Genomic DNA, 16160 nt, shown 5'->3' with positions numbered 1-16160 from the left:
TAACCTAAGATGTAGACTCTGAAATTCTTCTAGGGTACATGATTATGTAGGTCTAAGGTGGTTACAATCACCATCTGTTGGTGTTTCATTTGTTGTTGAACTGTTTAATTGATGTTAATACACTTAAAAAGGTACATGTGGGGATTTCTCAACATTACTTTTTTCTTTTTCTTTTCTTTTTTAGGAATTATAGCTCCAGTAATCTGCTTTACATCAAAATGTTTAAGTTTTTGGGCTTGCCTGACTCCTGAATTAAACTAAAATATTATGGACAGTGACAATTCAATATCTTAATATAAAATAACTTTCAGGAGTTGTGGAAGTACAGGTTTTTTTCTACCATCACATAGGATTTGAGAAAGTCCCACATAGACTACCTTTAAAGGACTATCAATTAAACAGTTTGTTTTATAACTGTCTCTTTACACAAATTAATGGGTTGTCAGGATCCGTTCTGAGGCCACAGGTTGTAGAGTATTTTAGAGTATATACTAATTATTTTCCTTGTTATAATATTTACGTTATTGATTCTCAACCTTCTGGTTGTGGTTGTTTTTGGAAATTGCAGATTGCAGACCTGAGATTCGGATAACTGATATATCAGTAATTAAGATAGCTAACTAAGCATGCACCTAATTTATTGAATAATAAAATGAGATAATTATAAAAATAACTATAAAAGTCGAATGATGCATAATACGTTTTATAATGACCTGTAGATCACTTATTTTGGTTGGTTGAGGTCACTACATGTCGATGTCAACCAACCATTTGCTGCTCTTAAAGTGAAACCATTGTTCTTAATAAGTATCCTGCTCATGCACCATTTAGGCCACAGAGGCCTCTGGCAAGACTGCTGAGGCTCTCGAACAGCTGACAAAAGAGAAAGCCAATTTGATGCAGGAGAAGAACAAAGCTCAATATTTGCTGGAAGAGCTCCAGAGTTCAAAGCAGGAGATAGAGACACAGGTAAGAGATGAGTCTTTGCAGAGAAAACAGTAATGTAAGCTTCCAGTGGTAAAGTGACTCATCTCATTAAGCATACTGCGTATGTAAGAGGAACAGAGTGAAGTGAAATGTTTGATATGTATGTCTTTTGTCATTACTGTTTTAGCTGGAAACATTGAAGAAAGAGAATTCCAAGTACCAAGAAGATCTTAATGTATCCAAAGATCAGCTTTGCACAGAAACTCAGAGGACCAAGAGTCTGTGCCAGGAAATGTGAGTATATCCTCAGCTTTGGCTGTTGACACAGCAAAAACTTGTCAGATTCAGAAGTTGAAGTGATAAGATTGGTGAGTTACTGTAAATCTAGGTAATATGGGTGAGGGGGGTTTCTACAAACCAATATGTGGTGTACTTGAGTTGTCAGAATGTTTTACATGATTCTAACCTTTATATTTATTCAGTGAGGAGCTTAAAGAAGCAGTTTCTGTGAAGTCGCGGTCCTTAGAGATTCTGCAAGATGAAAACAACAAGCTGACTCAGGAGCTTGATAACAATCACAAAGACCAGGGTGATCTTGTGAAGGTGCAACACTATATCTTTATTATGAAAAAATCTTACATAAAGATACAAGCATCTCCTATTTTGAGTTTCAGCTGCTGATCTGCTGATGATGACTGAATGTGATTAATGTGTTTTTCCCCCTAGCTCAAAGATGAGCACTCAAAACTCAAAAAACAGTTGGAGGAGTTGAAGCAAGGGTAAGAGGATGCACTGTCATTTTGTGATTGGGGCAGCTTCTCAGAAGTTTGCATATTTACCAGTATTATGTGAGGTGTTAAAAGGCAGTTGTCAGAAACAGTGGTTTCATGTCATGGTATGTCATGCTGTTCTTTTCCTTCCAAATAAGCCTGCCAAATAATGCCTTCAGGTATTCACCGGCTTTAATATTAAGTCAGTTATCATCATGTGATAGTACAAATATATTAACTACATTTATGTAAGCAGATGATTAGGAACATTAGGGCAAAGCATGATACATCCCAAGTCATTAAACAAAAAGTCATTTGACCTACAGACCCATTTCATCTGCTTGAGTTTCATGTGTGCTTTCACATCATTAATTGTTTCTGTGTATCTTCTTGCATTTGTATTTGTGCCACCACCCCCTCCCAAACAAAATGTCCTCAATAGAAGATCTGGTAGAATGGGGCCAGTTCTTCTCTGTCCTTGAGTTATTGTACACTGTGTCTCTGAGAGTTTGTTGGTATTGTATATTTAATAGTGAGAGCACCTTGAAGGAGCAGTTGGACAAGGAGAAGGCCGCCCTCCAACAGTCTATCCATAAAAATAGTGCCTTAATCTCAGAAAAGGACCAGCAGGTGGAAAATCTGAGGAGCGAGGTGAGAATCTAATGCATGATGATACTCATACTAATTGTCAGTGGTATTATCAACAAAACTGTTGAGCAGTCACAAAATGAATTCACACTCAAGGGTTGCACAGAACAATTTAAAAGCACGGACTTTGACTTTTTGATTTGATGCTCCCTTAGGTCAAAACCTCCTCACTGTTTTCTTCAGCTGTTGTGGCAGATTCTGACCACTACAAGACACTAGAGGGTGCTTACTCACAACCTTTTTCAGCAAGCTCTAACAGGATATGCCTGTTAAAGCCCATATTCAGCCTTTCCTTTTCGCAGTTGGTGAACAAATCAAAAATTTAAAAAAGACATGAACTTGTAGAGACATCCTACATTGCAGAGGCTAACAGGATGTCACTTCTAGGTCAAAAAACCCTTGTCTCACTTTCATTTTGTGTGTGAATGAAAGATCCTTCAGCCTGCATGACCTAAATGTGCTGCTTTGAAGATGTGAGAAAGAAAGCTTTGATGCTGATGCTAACCTAGTAACACAATTTTTCTCACAGATTCAAAACATCTGTCATGCACTCATCCATTTAAATTTGTTTTGAACTTAAACATGCAGTGGACTGTGTACTGATCTTAACTTTCAGATTGAACTTTGTTTTTGCATCAGTATCGTTTTTTACGTAGTGTCATCGAATGAGGGCTTGTTGTCATAACAATATGAGTTTGGAGTAACAAGTAATATTTTGTCCAAGGCATCTAACCATTTTCCAGCACTGAATAGAGTGGGTTGTTTTCTTCACAGCTGACTGTACTGCGTGGGGAAAGTGCCTCAGTTAAGACACTGCAGGGTACAATTCAGGCCTTGGAGCGGGACAAGGCTAATCTACAGGAGCGTGTTCAGAGACTGGAGAAAGACCTGGCTGCAGGGCCTGACACCATCAACAAGTCCTCAGGTAATGCTGGGCTTTACTCATGCTCACAGCTCATATTTCTGGTATCACTAAAGTCAGTTCTATGTGAGATTATCTCATCTACTCCTGCTTTTCACATAATCTTGCTCTTGGTGTTGTTTCCAGGTGATGCGGTTTTGGACCAACTAAGGGAGGATAAAGAGACTGCAGAGAGTCAGGTGTGTATATGTGTGTTGCGCTTATCCTAAATAGTACCAATCATAGGTCTGGATAGGTTGAGGTCTGTTTTTTTTTTTTTTTTTTCCATTCGTACTCTGTGTAAAGATGCTTTCCTACCCTGCCCTTGGAATTTTCTGCTTTTACTATAATCTTATCTCATTTACATTTTGATTATATATATTCGGGGCAGTTGTGTGGAAACCGTCTTAACTGAATACTTGTTTGTGAAATGACTGTGCTGCTTACTCAGAAATTTACTAACAAATACTACTTCTGATGTAGCAGTTGACTGAAAAAAATTTTTGACTCATGTTGTCATTACAGTATAATGTTTTACAGAGGTCTAAACTGAAATTTCATCAAAAACATATTGACCTTTTCTCAGCTCTTCCAGGGATGAAGATGACCCATGAATCTGTGTCACAGTTGTAGTAAAACATTTCACCAACAATGGTGATAATAGTGTGTGTCATCAGTGTCACAACCTTTACTTATGTGTGACTTCCAGCCTCTGTTTATCATAAAATGTTATACTGTATTATCTGTGTCAGTGACGACTTGAGTGTGTTGTCTGGCAGTAGGTGGGTCCTAATTTGAATCTCAATTTTTTTTTCTTCTCCCTCTCCTTCTCTTTCTTAAATCTCAACTCTTCTCCGCTTCCCTGTCTCTGATGTTGGCAATACTACACCACCATCAGGCAGCGGTTTGTTAATGTTTTCATCAGCTTTACTTGTGCATGTTTGTCTGTCACTGTCACTCTTATTTTTGTCCAGTGGATCACATTATATTTGATGTCAAAACTACAATCATAGTAGTGTCTTCCAATCATAAATCAATCTTAACCTCTCGATACCTATAATTTTCAGGGAAAATTTCCACTATCATAGGTGTTAACCAGATATCAGATCACAGATAATTTTTACTCATAAGTAGGTATTTAAAAAAAAACTCTCAATGACTCATTCCAATCTTCGATTTTTTGGCTGACAGCTCACAGTGGTGATTCACCATGGTGGTCAAAACAGGGTAAATTATTTGGGCAGATATAGGGATATTGGCATACTTACTGTTATCTATAGTCCTTGTCATAGGGTTAAAGCAAAGCTTAGCACATAATACAATGAATAAACTTCACAGGGAGATCAACTTTTAAAATAAATATTGTGTAAGAAAATATGTTATGGATAATGGATTACCATCTGCCAGCAGCAACAGCAATACCACTGTTGTGTATCTCCATTACAGATTGAGTTTCTCAATTCAGTCATCGTTGACCTCCAGAGGAAGAACGAGGAACTCAAGGACAAATTGGAGAAAATGGCAGCTGCTGCTCTCAATGGGAATAATCCAAGTGAGCTGGATAACTATGAAAGGTTAGTCCCCTCTCCTGGCAGACTTTCTCAAACACCCTCTAAGATAACAACAGCTGTGTGCCAGCACACACATCAGTTACACACAGATATGCTTTCTTGCAGCCATGGACAGGAACCTGTGAGGAAGAAGCCTCCTCCAAGGCTCTTCTGTGACATCTGCGACTGCTTTGACCTCCATGACACGGAGGACTGTCCCACACAAACACAGATGCCCGACTCACCTCCACACACCACCTACCACGGCAATAAGGGTGAAGAACGGCCCTACTGTGACATCTGTGAGGTCTTTGGCCACTGGACCGAATCCTGTAATGATGACCAGACCTTTTAAAGCCTTTTTAACCCTCGTTCGCACAATCAATATATTTGCACATCATGTTAGATAAGGCAGTTGCTTTTTGGGGTTTTGGTTTGTGTGTGTGCATTTTGTGTGCTTGTTTTTGCCAAGCGTCTTTATCGTCCACACCAGCCCTTAAGCGCTCTTATAGGAGAACAGTCTTCTCAGAATCTCTTTCCAAAAATTCTGACATCCAGAAAAATAATATACAGCGGTTACCAGTTTGTATTTGTAATTGTAAATGACTTTGGAGGAGAAAGGTTTGGATATGTTGGGTTTGTGTGAATGTGGGGATACTGTAGGCGGACATATTATTGTGGGAGAAGCAATGGTCTTCTTCAGATCAATTTAATTTATCAATATCCTAACATTGTTTGCACAGTTTGTCGGAGGATTACAAAGATAATATAGTATCATAAAAGGTCTTTTGAAACTGTAAATGACTTGATTGAAAAACAAATGTCAATTTGCGCAAAAATTGGTGAGCTATAGTTTATTTTTTTATGCCTGGAAATACTATGTACTCTCTAAAGGTTTGATAGTATGTGTGTAATTTTGTGAAGGGGGGGGGGGGGGGGCTCACTCTGTGGAGCAGTGAAACATAGTGCTGTTTGGCTTTGATAGGAACTTTTTTATGGTCTTCATGAATGGACTGCTGGATGATTGGTAAGAAAGAAGCAGTTAATTTTAAAGCACTTCACTTACTGTAAGCCCTCAGTTCCAGTGAAATGGCCTTTCCAAAAAGTTTCTTTGCAATTAAAAGATAATTTCTGTATGAAACAATGAAATACTTAAGAATTTCTTTAAAAAATGTTTTGAATATCTGTATAAAATAAATTAAATTTATGTATAAATTAAACATTATCTCTTAATTGTTCAATCGAAAGCATGATGCACAGTGCAATGTACTTGTACCCTGTTACGTGGAAGTCCCGTCAAATCACAATACAACACAAATGGCATCTTCATAATATTTTACACAAGACCCTAGAAATCTACAGTTGAATACAACAGTATTCCTACTGGTGGAGGTGTATGCATCCCCATGTCATTTCAGGTGATGTACTTCAGTGTTGAATATTTCTAAAGACATCTCCTGCTAGTCAAATTACTACAAATCAGCTGACATATAGTGAACCTGGGGCTGTCACAACATCAAGCAGAGATCACGCTAATCATAATCAAGAAAAGAGATAAAGACCCACAGAGCACTGCAGATTAAACATGAACTATGATGTAATTAACACTGTCATACACTACTCGTGAACACTCACAAGTGAATCACTGACAGGTAGGAACACTTTACTCCTTACTGTTCATAAGCAGTTATAACACTATTGTAAGCAGATGAAGTCTCAGTGTATTTATCAACAACATGTGCTGTGGGCACCCATAAGTGGAGGCTGGTGTGTAAGCACATAATGAATGACAATATAGTAAAACACTGTTGTAATGATATAAAATACACATCACAAGACTAATTAGAATTTCTGGCAAATACTGCACATCAATAAGCACTAAAAATGTCCTTTTAGCTCTGTACTACTACATTATACTGTGTTATAAACTATGATGTTACAGCTTATAAATGCATAATTGGGGGACTCTTTCACATTCAGCCCATTGCTGCGTTCTCCTTGTGAATTAAGTCCCATGAGTGGGTTTCTTTCTGTATCATAATTATGTGCATTAACCTGTGTGTGTAGACTGAATTTAGAAAGTTGGTCTGTACAGGTGGTACAGGTGGTCGTAGAGGTGACAGGTGGATTTCAGGTGGTCAGAAATATCTTTTTGATTAGCTGTGTCCTACTTGCCCCCATTTTGTTGGTTTTATGTTTTGCACCACATTTAAAGTGAAGCAAAAGTAGGTCTGCTCTCTTACCTTTACTTTAGTTGACTTCAGTATGAAATGTATTTTTCCAGTGCACTTAGGAGCACATAATTTGTCTGGAATATTGCGCAGATACTATGGCTTGATAACAGTCGACCTTTTAGGAGGACAACCATGACAAACTACTAAATTTAATGTGCGGTTCAGCTGTATGGTATGTTCACAGTCAGCAGTGACAAAGAAATGCAGGGAGGAAACTGCAGGATTTTTGGTGTGTGTGTGTGTGGCTGGTAGGTAGGTTGTAAAGGCTTTGCTTTGAGATAACACAGGCTCTGTGCTTCAGGAGGTTTGGTGTGGCAGCAGGAGTTGGTGAGCTTCAGATGCAGACTGCCACTTCTCCAGCTTCACAGTCAACTCCACAGTCACTGGTTCCAGTTGGACAGAGACAGAGCTGTCTGCCTGGACATCCACCTCATGGTCCTTCTTTCCCTTTCCTTTGCCTACAGAGCACAACATCAAACAGGATTCAGGAGGTTAAGAAGACTGAAAATAAGAATAACACTATAGTATCTGTGCACAGCAGCTCTGATTATCAAAGTGGTGAGGCGTGGTGCTTTTATCAGACATATTTTATCAACGCCATTATTATTAATCTCTGATGATCGGATGATGATCTAATTAACCTTTTGACAAAGCTGTATTCTTCTGTCTTGTATCACTGCCTCCTCTCCGCTTTGGTTCCTTGTCCTCCTTCTCTTCTTTGATTTTCTTTCCCAGATCCTACAGATGAGTGAAAAACAAATCACACATTTAAAAAGGCCCCATGTCATTTCACCAGCTCATAATCCTGTTGGCTGTCCCATGTGTTTCTAGCTTCTGCTGCTTTTATAGTCACTATTATTATTTTGGGCATTATAAATCCTGTTTCAGCAATTTTTTGTGTGAACTGGAGTGGTTTTCTTAATTCCTGTGAAACAGACCAGATAGTAATCACACTATCTCAGGCACGCCCTGGCTGTGTAAACACCTGTATGTAAACTTCCCTTTCCAAGTGTTTGCACCACCTCAGACTCTGCATGCAGGGCACCAAGGTCACAGAGGACGTCAACCTTGTGATCTCCTTTGACCAGGCTTCCCAGGGGGATGTGGACAGAGCCAAGGCTTCTTCTGATGGGGGCATCCTGCACCAGCTCTGGTACAGATTTCTTCTTTTTGTCTTTAGATTTGTCTTTGTTGGAACCAGATTTGATGGGAGACTGGCAAAGACACCAAAAACATGAAAGTATTATATTCAGATGTGTAGTCTTGATTTTATCTGCCAAAACACATAGGGCTGATGTGCCAAGCTCTGGTGGATTCAAACCAGACCAGTTTATGTTTACAACAATCCTCATAAGTTAAATAACATAAGACACCAGAGTCACATGTGAAACACTTAAATCAAGGGCTGAATATCACATTACTGCATGTTATTGACCACATTTACTCATGAACTATGTTGATGGATAATAGGTATTATTTTTTAATAGTTTACCCCAAATTAAACCTTAATATCTAATTGGAGCTTCTTCTGAGGAAAAAAGCAAAAGGCTTGCCTCTTCTGTCTGCAAAAAAATCAGACTACACTGCCTTTGACCAAAATAAAAATTACAATGCCAACTCCCCTCTCCTTTAATAATAATTTTTGTACAGTTCTTAATCAATTTGAATTTGTCTTTCACATCTGCATCTACACATATGTATTTTTTTTTCCAGCACTATTAGAGCGTAATATCACACAGCACTGCATGCCTTGTGAGCTTGCTCAAAGGCACTTCAGTAGGACTGGCAGATGAGATTTATTGAATAAATCTGAATCACCAGAGGACAGCTGGAATACACTCAGCTGTGGGTGTCCAGAATTAAATCAGTAACCTCCTGCTGACATCACTGATTCAGTAGGAACAAAAGGGTAAGCTCACTTCTTTCCCTTTCCCGCCTTTCTTCTCTTTGACATTGCGGTTGGGTTTGGCCGCTGGGATATCTTCAGAGGCTGCAGGCCATGACAGGACCTAAAATGTCAAATGCCAGAATATGAGTCCCAGCACATTTTGCATCTAATATTTAACCCCTTGAACCCTATTTTCTGTACCTTTTCCTCCTCAATTGTAAGATTAAGTCCTTGATTGAGAAATTTCTTTAGGCCTCCCAGATCACTAACAATGAACATGTGTGTGTCGCTGAAATCCATGCACTCTGACCACGTCAGCTTTGATGTGCTGTGTCTTGACACTGTAGAAAAAGAAATTGCATCATTTTTTGCACACAGCGGGTACTGCATGGACAAAAACATAAAGGCAACAGCACAAAAGTAAAATCAGGCTTTTGGCATAGCCATAGATACACAGTTGAAGGAATATATACAAACAAACCACAGAGTGGTAAGTTAAGGAAGTGTTTGACGCATGGTGTGATAAATAATCAGTCTAGTCATCCAGTTTCAGAGGATGTACAATCCTCCGCTGGCTGTTCTGACTGTACATTTCTCTGAAGGCAGTTCTGTAAATTCTCAAGAAACTGATAAGAAGCTCATCCCAGTTATACAGGATACATTTCTACGTTGAATCAATCCAAATATCATACTGACATTATTTCAAAACTCCTCCATACCACTTCACTGAATGACATGCACCTGTAGTTTGCAATGCTTCAGCTCTATCAGTATTTGAGCTTGTTGGGGCAGTAATTCATTTGCCTCTAGGCCTGAAAGTTGTGCAGGTTGGATGAGTTAAGTGTTATTACCATGTGCAGCAACATGGCAGGTTTCCTCACTGTTGAGGACTCCGGTGTCTGGTTTGAGCGTTGCCCTCAAACAGTTCTTGTTCGATTGCAGGTCAGCATCACTGGACCCTTCTTCTGTCACATGTTCTGTGTCAAAGTTAGACTCACTGTTAACATCCTGTGAATAAATCCACAAAAAAGGGTGGGGGTTATATTTATGAAACAGTGAAAATATCCTTATTTCTGCACAGCTGTACTGTATCAGTGTCCTCAGGAATGTTTCTGAAAATATTTATTCTAAATCTAAACTCATATTCAGATAACCTTGCGAAACAAGACATATAAGTACTCAGGTTCATTCAAACTATGTGTGCGTTAAGTGTTGCATCACTCGTGAACATATATTACATGGGTTCACTTGTGCTCTCCTCTGTGGGCAAACATAATTAGTTCACAGGGAGGGAGTGTATCGCTGCATTTTTAATCTCAAAACATTCCACACATTCACAGTGAAGGAGTTTTTAGTTGATCTAATGGTTCCTCCCCTTCACACTGGCTGCAGAGATATCCCTTGCTAACATGTGTCTCTCATGGAAGTGATGGGGGACAAAATTCACAGTTCTCTCTTATTCTGTGTAAAATAAGAAAAAGTTCAGTTCAGCTTAAGTTAATACACAGCTTCAGCAGTCTGAGTTGGGCAAATTGGGCATTTCCTTAAGTGACAGCTTTTTTTTAAATTATTTTTTTGGGGCTTTTCCACCTTTATTTTGACAGGACAGTGGAGAGAGACAGGAATCAGGGAGAGAGAGTAGGGGAATGACATGCAGCAAGGGACCAGGAGTCAATCCAGGGACCAGCCACTCAGGGCGCTAGGGCCCATGTGGTACGCACCCCAACCATTTGGCCGACAGCCTCTCTTTTTAAACAGAGCTCATCTTTTTTACCTCTATGTTCCTTGCTGAGTTGTGGCGGAGGGATTGAAATTCATACTAAAAGGACTGTAACCTTGGAAAATACCCACTTGTTCAGTCTAAGTCACACTGCAGAAACCAACTTGAACTTTGTAATGCATTTTTACATTACATTTTTTGCTTTATGAGGGGATCTCTTTGCATTCAGTATGAACAACTGGGTCAATAGCAATAGCAACAAATGACAGGTTTTTACATGTGCAATAAATATTTTCAAATACACATGAATGATCATTGACATATACAAAAGGAAATTGAATTATTCTGTCATGTCAGAATACAGTGTAAAAAAAAATAAATCCTAATTTCAAAATCATAATTTTGAAATGCAAAATTATGGCAAAAATGCATGGACAACGTTAAACCAGAGACATTATGAGGTTCTGGAAAGACTTTGGTTGAACTTGACAGAGAAGTGAAGTACTGAAAAGTGGAGGAAGGATATATCACCAGAGTAGCAGGTGTTTGATCACTAAGGAACTCGTAGGTGATGAAATAGCTGTAGGTGACAACAGGGAAGTCAGGGGCATTTTCATCTGCACTCAGTGGGTCTGGGAGCCCCTTCACTCTGCCCACGTTCACTGTGGCTGATGCCTGATCCACTATCAGATCTGTGGAAAAGAAACTGTGATCGCACTTTTGATGATGGTGGATGAAATGGCATGGCTGTTTACTTGGGAAATTAAAAAGAAACAGGAGCCCACGTTTGCAGGACTCAGATGTATTACTTGACAGCACAGTCCACAGTCTCACCGCTCATCTTGGCCAAGCCCCTGAAACGGTGTCTTTCCTCAGCGGAGATCCATGAGCCGTCCAGGCAAGAGAGTTGTGGGAGACTGTCCACAGTGAAGCCTGGGTAGGAGGGTGCGAGGGTGAAGGGGTTTCCCTCCAGCACCAGCGTCTTGAGAGAGGGGAGTGTGCTCAAGGCGCTCAGCAGGGCCGGTTGGTTCTGAAACTCACAGTCACTGAGGTCCAAACATACCAGCTGTGGCCTGAGGTCAGAGACAGTTTTTCAGGACAGCAGACTGTGTGTGTGTGTGTGTGTGTGTGTGTGTGTGTGTGTGTGTGTGTGTGTGTTCAAACCAGTGTCCTCACCACAGTATCACTATTTCTCCAAGTGCCCATAAACCCACTGGTGCTTTAGGCTCAAAATGATAAGTGTGGGTTTTTGGTTTTTTTTTTGGTTTTTTTTTTTTTAAAGCAAAAGTGGCAGAAATTCACACACTTCATTTTGACATATCTGTGATAGTAAACTGAATATCTTTGGGGCTTAGGCTTCTGTTTTCTTTTTTTCTATTCAAAAAATGTTATACCCTAAATGATGAATGAATTACTGAATTAATTAATTAGGAAATAACTGCCAGATTAATACATAGATAAAGAAAATTTTATAGAACTATTTGCAGCCCTACACTTCTGAGCTAGAATAATAATGCCCAGGTTTGGGTCACTGTCAGTTACTGTTAATAATAAATGACAGCTGTATGTACTCATGAGTTCAGTTTGAACTAAGATAACTAAAGTCTTAAAACTACAATTAATGAACCAGGGGCTTTTGGGGTCCCTGGGGGTCCAGCAGCCCACGCAGCCTTTTGGTATTTATTTAAAACAGTGGTATGTCCCAGAGTTTCTGTACAGAATGACTACTAATTACTAATATGTTAACCATATTAAATGTAGTAAGCCTGCTGAACTTCACGGAAACACACACAATTCTGTCCTCACTAAAAGAAAAAAAGGCTTGAAACATCATAAAGGAGATTCGTGCAATTAACTAATGTTTTCTCATTTATTTAATGTAAATATCCAAGTTTTGATCATTTCTAGTTAAATCAACCTAGAACTTACAAACATAAGTAATTTTAACCTTTTGACTTGAAATAATGAGCTGAATGAATCAACTATAGAGTGTTTACTCAACTCATTAAATAAGTTTTTAGAGAAACAAAACAAGCATATTAGCAGACCCCAGACTCTTTTTCATAGTTTGACTTAGTTTTCCTTTTTCAAAATTTGTAAAACAATGTTGAACTAATTATTTCACCTAAGCTCAGCTAACTCACATTTTAAGGCAGTGGGTGAGCGTATTTCTAATTCCTAAGTTGAACTAACTCAAAAATGATTCACAGTGCACAAGTCTAAATGGTGCCTCTAAACTTTAATATAAACCTACAATACTTAATATCAGCTGGCAAAATGGTGGAGTAGGTATAATTTCATGAAAGTGTGAATTTCTTGCTCCTATTGAAACCACTTTCAATATGTATATATAATGTGGTTCTTTCGGGTGTGATCAAAAGACTTTCTACTGAACAGCATCTATTGCAGTCATCACTGTGTCATCTCCAGCTGACAGTGTTTGCCTCAGTATCAGCATCATGGGAAACACATCACAGACAAATCAGGACATGTGAAATCTGTCACATAGAACAACCACTGTGTCATTATACACAATAAAAATGACACAATTTGATTTGACTTTGTATTTGACCTGGTTTTGGTTTACCTTTCAAAAACCATCTGACTTCTTTTGTGTTTTGTGTGTGTGTGTGTGTGTGTGTGTGTGTGTATGCACTAACCAGTGTCTGTCAGTAAGATTAGAGATGTCTCTATGGGAACTGAGACTGTTTGAACTGAGGCCGAGGTACTGTAAGCGAGGAGGCGAACAGCTGGTGAAACTATTTAGAGCAGACAGCCTGTTGGCACGTAGCTCCAAAATCTTTGAAAGAAACCAGACAGTTTTTCTATCATTACAACACAAACCTCCCACACCTTGAGTTTAAATTTCTGGTTATTTTGCCCTGCTGGATATATTTCAATCAGTAATGACACAGCAGGTGTTTTATCTTTGGTGTTTCTTTTTTAACTTAATGATTTAATTGTGAATCACAATTATGATCCTGACTTTTGCAGCAGAAACCTGTGAAATTTCATTTAATCTGAAAAGCGGCATCACATTGGTACAGGACTGAGACTCACCTTCAAAGTGCTAGGAAGGTTTTCTACAGGGATTTCTGAGATTTTATTGGCACTCAGGACCAATTCCTCCAGCTTTGAGAACTTTAACAGGCCATCATCAATAACGGACACCTGAACACACCGCAGACAAGACAACAAGTACAAGTTTTTAAATTGTGGAAATGCCTTTGTTCTTTGTGTTTTGAGTAGGGTTAAGGTTGCAGGGTTGTCACAAGGCACTGCAGACCCCTCAGCCACTACAGGACTCCCAAAACAAGTTGAAAATATTATCTGTTTTTTGGAACCTCCACAAGTCCACTTTGGGATTTAGAGGGTGCAGTGACAACGTTAATATTTACACCTTGCTCTAACTTTTTTTGGTCTTCTAGATATTTGGGTCTAGGTACATTCTCACACATTTTGGGTTTATGATAAATACCATAGTGCCATCCCAAACGGGCAGGTGCAGCAGAAGCCTCCCAGCATGCACCAGGGCAACAGGTGTATGGATACCAATTTCTGTTTATGTGTGTTTCTGTAACATTACTACTGTGTCTGTCATTTTTTCCTATAGTAGTCCATCTGTTCCTACAGTTCAAAACTTGTGGCCTGATCAGATGCGAACAGGTCAGCTGCTTGAATCAAACCTAAAGAACAGCCTTTGGGTTTATTAGAGGAAAGCAGTATACTTACAGCCTTGTCCACGATGCGTAGTGTAGTAAAGTAACTGTACATGAAGTCAGTGTGCAGGCATTCAGGTGAGAGCACAGCCAGCTTTCTTAGGGCCGGAGCTTGAGGGCTCCATGATACATCTTGCCACCATGGAGAGTGAGGACAGCTCAGCAGATCCAGGAGGGCATCTGTCTCCTCGGTCTCTGCCCCACCTGTGCTGTCTTTGGTCTTTCTCTGACAACATAATTACCTTGTTTAATAATATCTAATACAAAAAGCAAAGTACTGTGTGCAGTGCTATGAGTGCTTTAAATCACTAAATGCAGATGATTTTTTGAGATAATCTAGAAAACACTGCAACAAGTTTACAGCTAAAAAAAAAAAAAAAAAAAAAACTCACCCAGCTGCCATATCCACAGGGAAAGTCAGTCAGACACAGGTGGTTTATCTGTTTCTCTATCACAGCAGAAAGCGTGTTTGAATTCATACCTGTCAACAGTAGCTGCTATATGACAGAGGAACACTGTATCTATGGTGGCTATATGTAGTCAGTTTATCTTTGGTATGCCCTTCAGGAAAAACACTTCCAATGTTTGTTTATAAATGGCTGTTGGTTGCCTGGCAACATCTGAGGCTTGCTCCAGGAATACTGCATCCAGTACGGGCTTCTGTCTACGTACAGCAGCAATTTACATTTCAGAAGAACTAGTCTCAGTTCCAGGCTTGTGTTACACAAACACCATTTCCTTAGTAACTTCTAAAAATGAAATGTTGAGGAAAGAAGACAAATAGAAAATAAAAAAAATGTATGGCACAAGATTTTTTACTTGATTGCTGACACCAAAATTTTTGTGGACGGTGACACATATACCAAATTTCCCAGATTGCCATTTGGCTCCAGGCATTATTCTTTGACACAAGTCTAAGTGTCATGTTCAGCTCTGTGAGGTTTTAGGTATGTTAACATCACCCAACCAGCATGCTCATAACAGATGCTAAGCAGGTATAGTGTTTACCATGTTTACCATCTCAGTGTTAGCAAGTTAGTAAAACAACAATATCAAATGGCTGATGGGGACAGAGAAAAAGTCTGGGGATAACCAAAGGCTCACACTGGTAAAGGCTCTGCAGTCAGAAGCAGGTGAGGGCAAACAGTAGGCATAGTCTGGAAGTGGGGCAGTGGTCGATAACAGGCAGGCAGGTAAACCAGGCAAAAGATAAGATTTTAAAACAGGCAAGAAAGGCTGAGAAGCCACAGTACAGAAAGCAAAACATACTTTCCTTTGAAAAGTGATTCAACACCTTCATGTGGTGAGGAAATTTGAAAGTGTGAAGAAGGGAGTATGATTCAGAAGGAACAAAGCTGAGGGAGATAAACTGTGCCAGTTTAACATTATACTCACTGAAAGTTTGACTACATTTATTTCCAGAATACCTCTTTATCTCTAGAGTGATCTAGGTTTCAAATTATGTGGCAAAAGACAGTTACACCTTTACATAGTTCAGCATTTTTTTGTTCACTGAAGCAATTAACATAAATTAAGAACTTCATTAATCCTGATGTGCCATCAACATGCTTAATGCAATAGAAACACAGGTTACGCAAAGATATTTCTAGGTCAAATGTTTGTGAAGATTCTCAGTCTCAGGGAAAGGGTGAGATCAAGGTGTTCAGGCTTACGGCTCAGACGTGAGGCTAGCCACATGGGGTGCAGGCTGGAGGTTAGTTGACTTAGAGGCAGAGAGCAGGCAGCAAATACAAAGAACAGGAAGTGAACCTAGTACATGTAGTGCATGGCTGATTAGAGAGT

The 16160-nt window shown here is 39.3% G+C and overlaps 2 protein-coding genes across 9 annotated transcripts in view; one reads left to right on the top strand and one right to left on the bottom strand.

Moving 5' to 3' along the window:
- clip1a (CAP-GLY domain containing linker protein 1a) overlaps positions 1-6016 on the top strand; it is a 25550-nt gene extending 19534 nt beyond the window's left edge. For 5 of the 6 annotated variants that reach the window (XM_018668428.2, XM_051075083.1, XM_018668433.2 and 2 more), the window contains 10 exons: positions 832-969; positions 1115-1221; positions 1410-1530; positions 1654-1706; positions 1856-1876; positions 2231-2348; positions 3120-3270; positions 3394-3446; positions 4693-4820; positions 4923-6016. In XM_018668428.2, the coding sequence (XP_018523944.1) occupies positions 832-969; positions 1115-1221; positions 1410-1530; positions 1654-1706; positions 1856-1876; positions 2231-2348; positions 3120-3270; positions 3394-3446; positions 4693-4820; positions 4923-5151 (1119 nt within the window). In that variant the 3' untranslated portion in view covers positions 5152-6016. The remainder of the gene's footprint in view (positions 1-831; positions 970-1114; positions 1222-1409; positions 1531-1653; positions 1707-1855; positions 1877-2230; positions 2349-3119; positions 3271-3393; positions 3447-4692; positions 4821-4922) is intronic. The other variant, XM_051075084.1, reaches the window with a different exon arrangement.
- On the bottom strand, positions 5711-16160 carry LOC108878104 (leucine-rich repeat-containing protein 43). Of its 3 annotated transcripts, XM_051075087.1 has the most exons (13): positions 16031-16160; positions 14750-14805; positions 14371-14583; positions 13699-13809; positions 13299-13438; positions 11473-11711; positions 11170-11330; positions 9770-9926; positions 9120-9259; positions 8950-9039; positions 8053-8244; positions 7672-7768; positions 5711-7488 (listed from the first exon to the last, which is right to left on the bottom strand). In XM_051075087.1, the coding sequence occupies exons 1-13, from the start codon at positions 16053-16055 to the stop codon at positions 7328-7330; spliced, it is 1782 nt and encodes a 593-aa protein (XP_050931044.1). In that variant the 5' UTR covers positions 16056-16160; the 3' UTR covers positions 5711-7327. The 3 variants fall into 3 exon arrangements, with proteins under 3 accessions (XP_050931044.1, XP_018523958.1, XP_018523959.1); XM_018668442.2 differs by lacking the exon at positions 16031-16160 and having other exon boundaries at positions 14750-14924; XM_018668443.2 differs by lacking the exon at positions 16031-16160 and having other exon boundaries at positions 7396-7488; positions 8016-8244; positions 14750-14924.

The sequence above is a fragment of the Lates calcarifer genome, linkage group LG13, assembly GCF_001640805.2.
Source record: "Lates calcarifer isolate ASB-BC8 linkage group LG13, TLL_Latcal_v3, whole genome shotgun sequence".
NCBI classification, from domain to species: Eukaryota; Metazoa; Chordata; class Actinopteri; family Centropomidae; genus Lates; species Lates calcarifer.
This window is presented reverse-complemented; position numbering and strand designations above follow the sequence as displayed.

What these genes read in the sequence shown, in the direction of transcription:
- LOC108878104 (XM_018668442.2), bottom strand. Translation starts at nt 14,836, where the DNA reads ATGAATTCAAACACGCTTTCTGCTGTGATAGAGAAACAGATAAACCAC. An exon ending in CCTGTGGATATGGCAGCTGG is followed by an intron (nt 14,584 to 14,749) that starts GTGAGTTTTTTT and finishes TTATGTTGTCAG; the next exon opens with AGAAAGACCAAAGACAGCAC. An exon ending in TTACAATTGAGGAGGAAAAG is followed by an intron (nt 9,040 to 9,119) that starts GTACAGAAAATA and finishes TTGACATTTTAG; the next exon opens with GTCCTGTCATGGCCTGCAGC.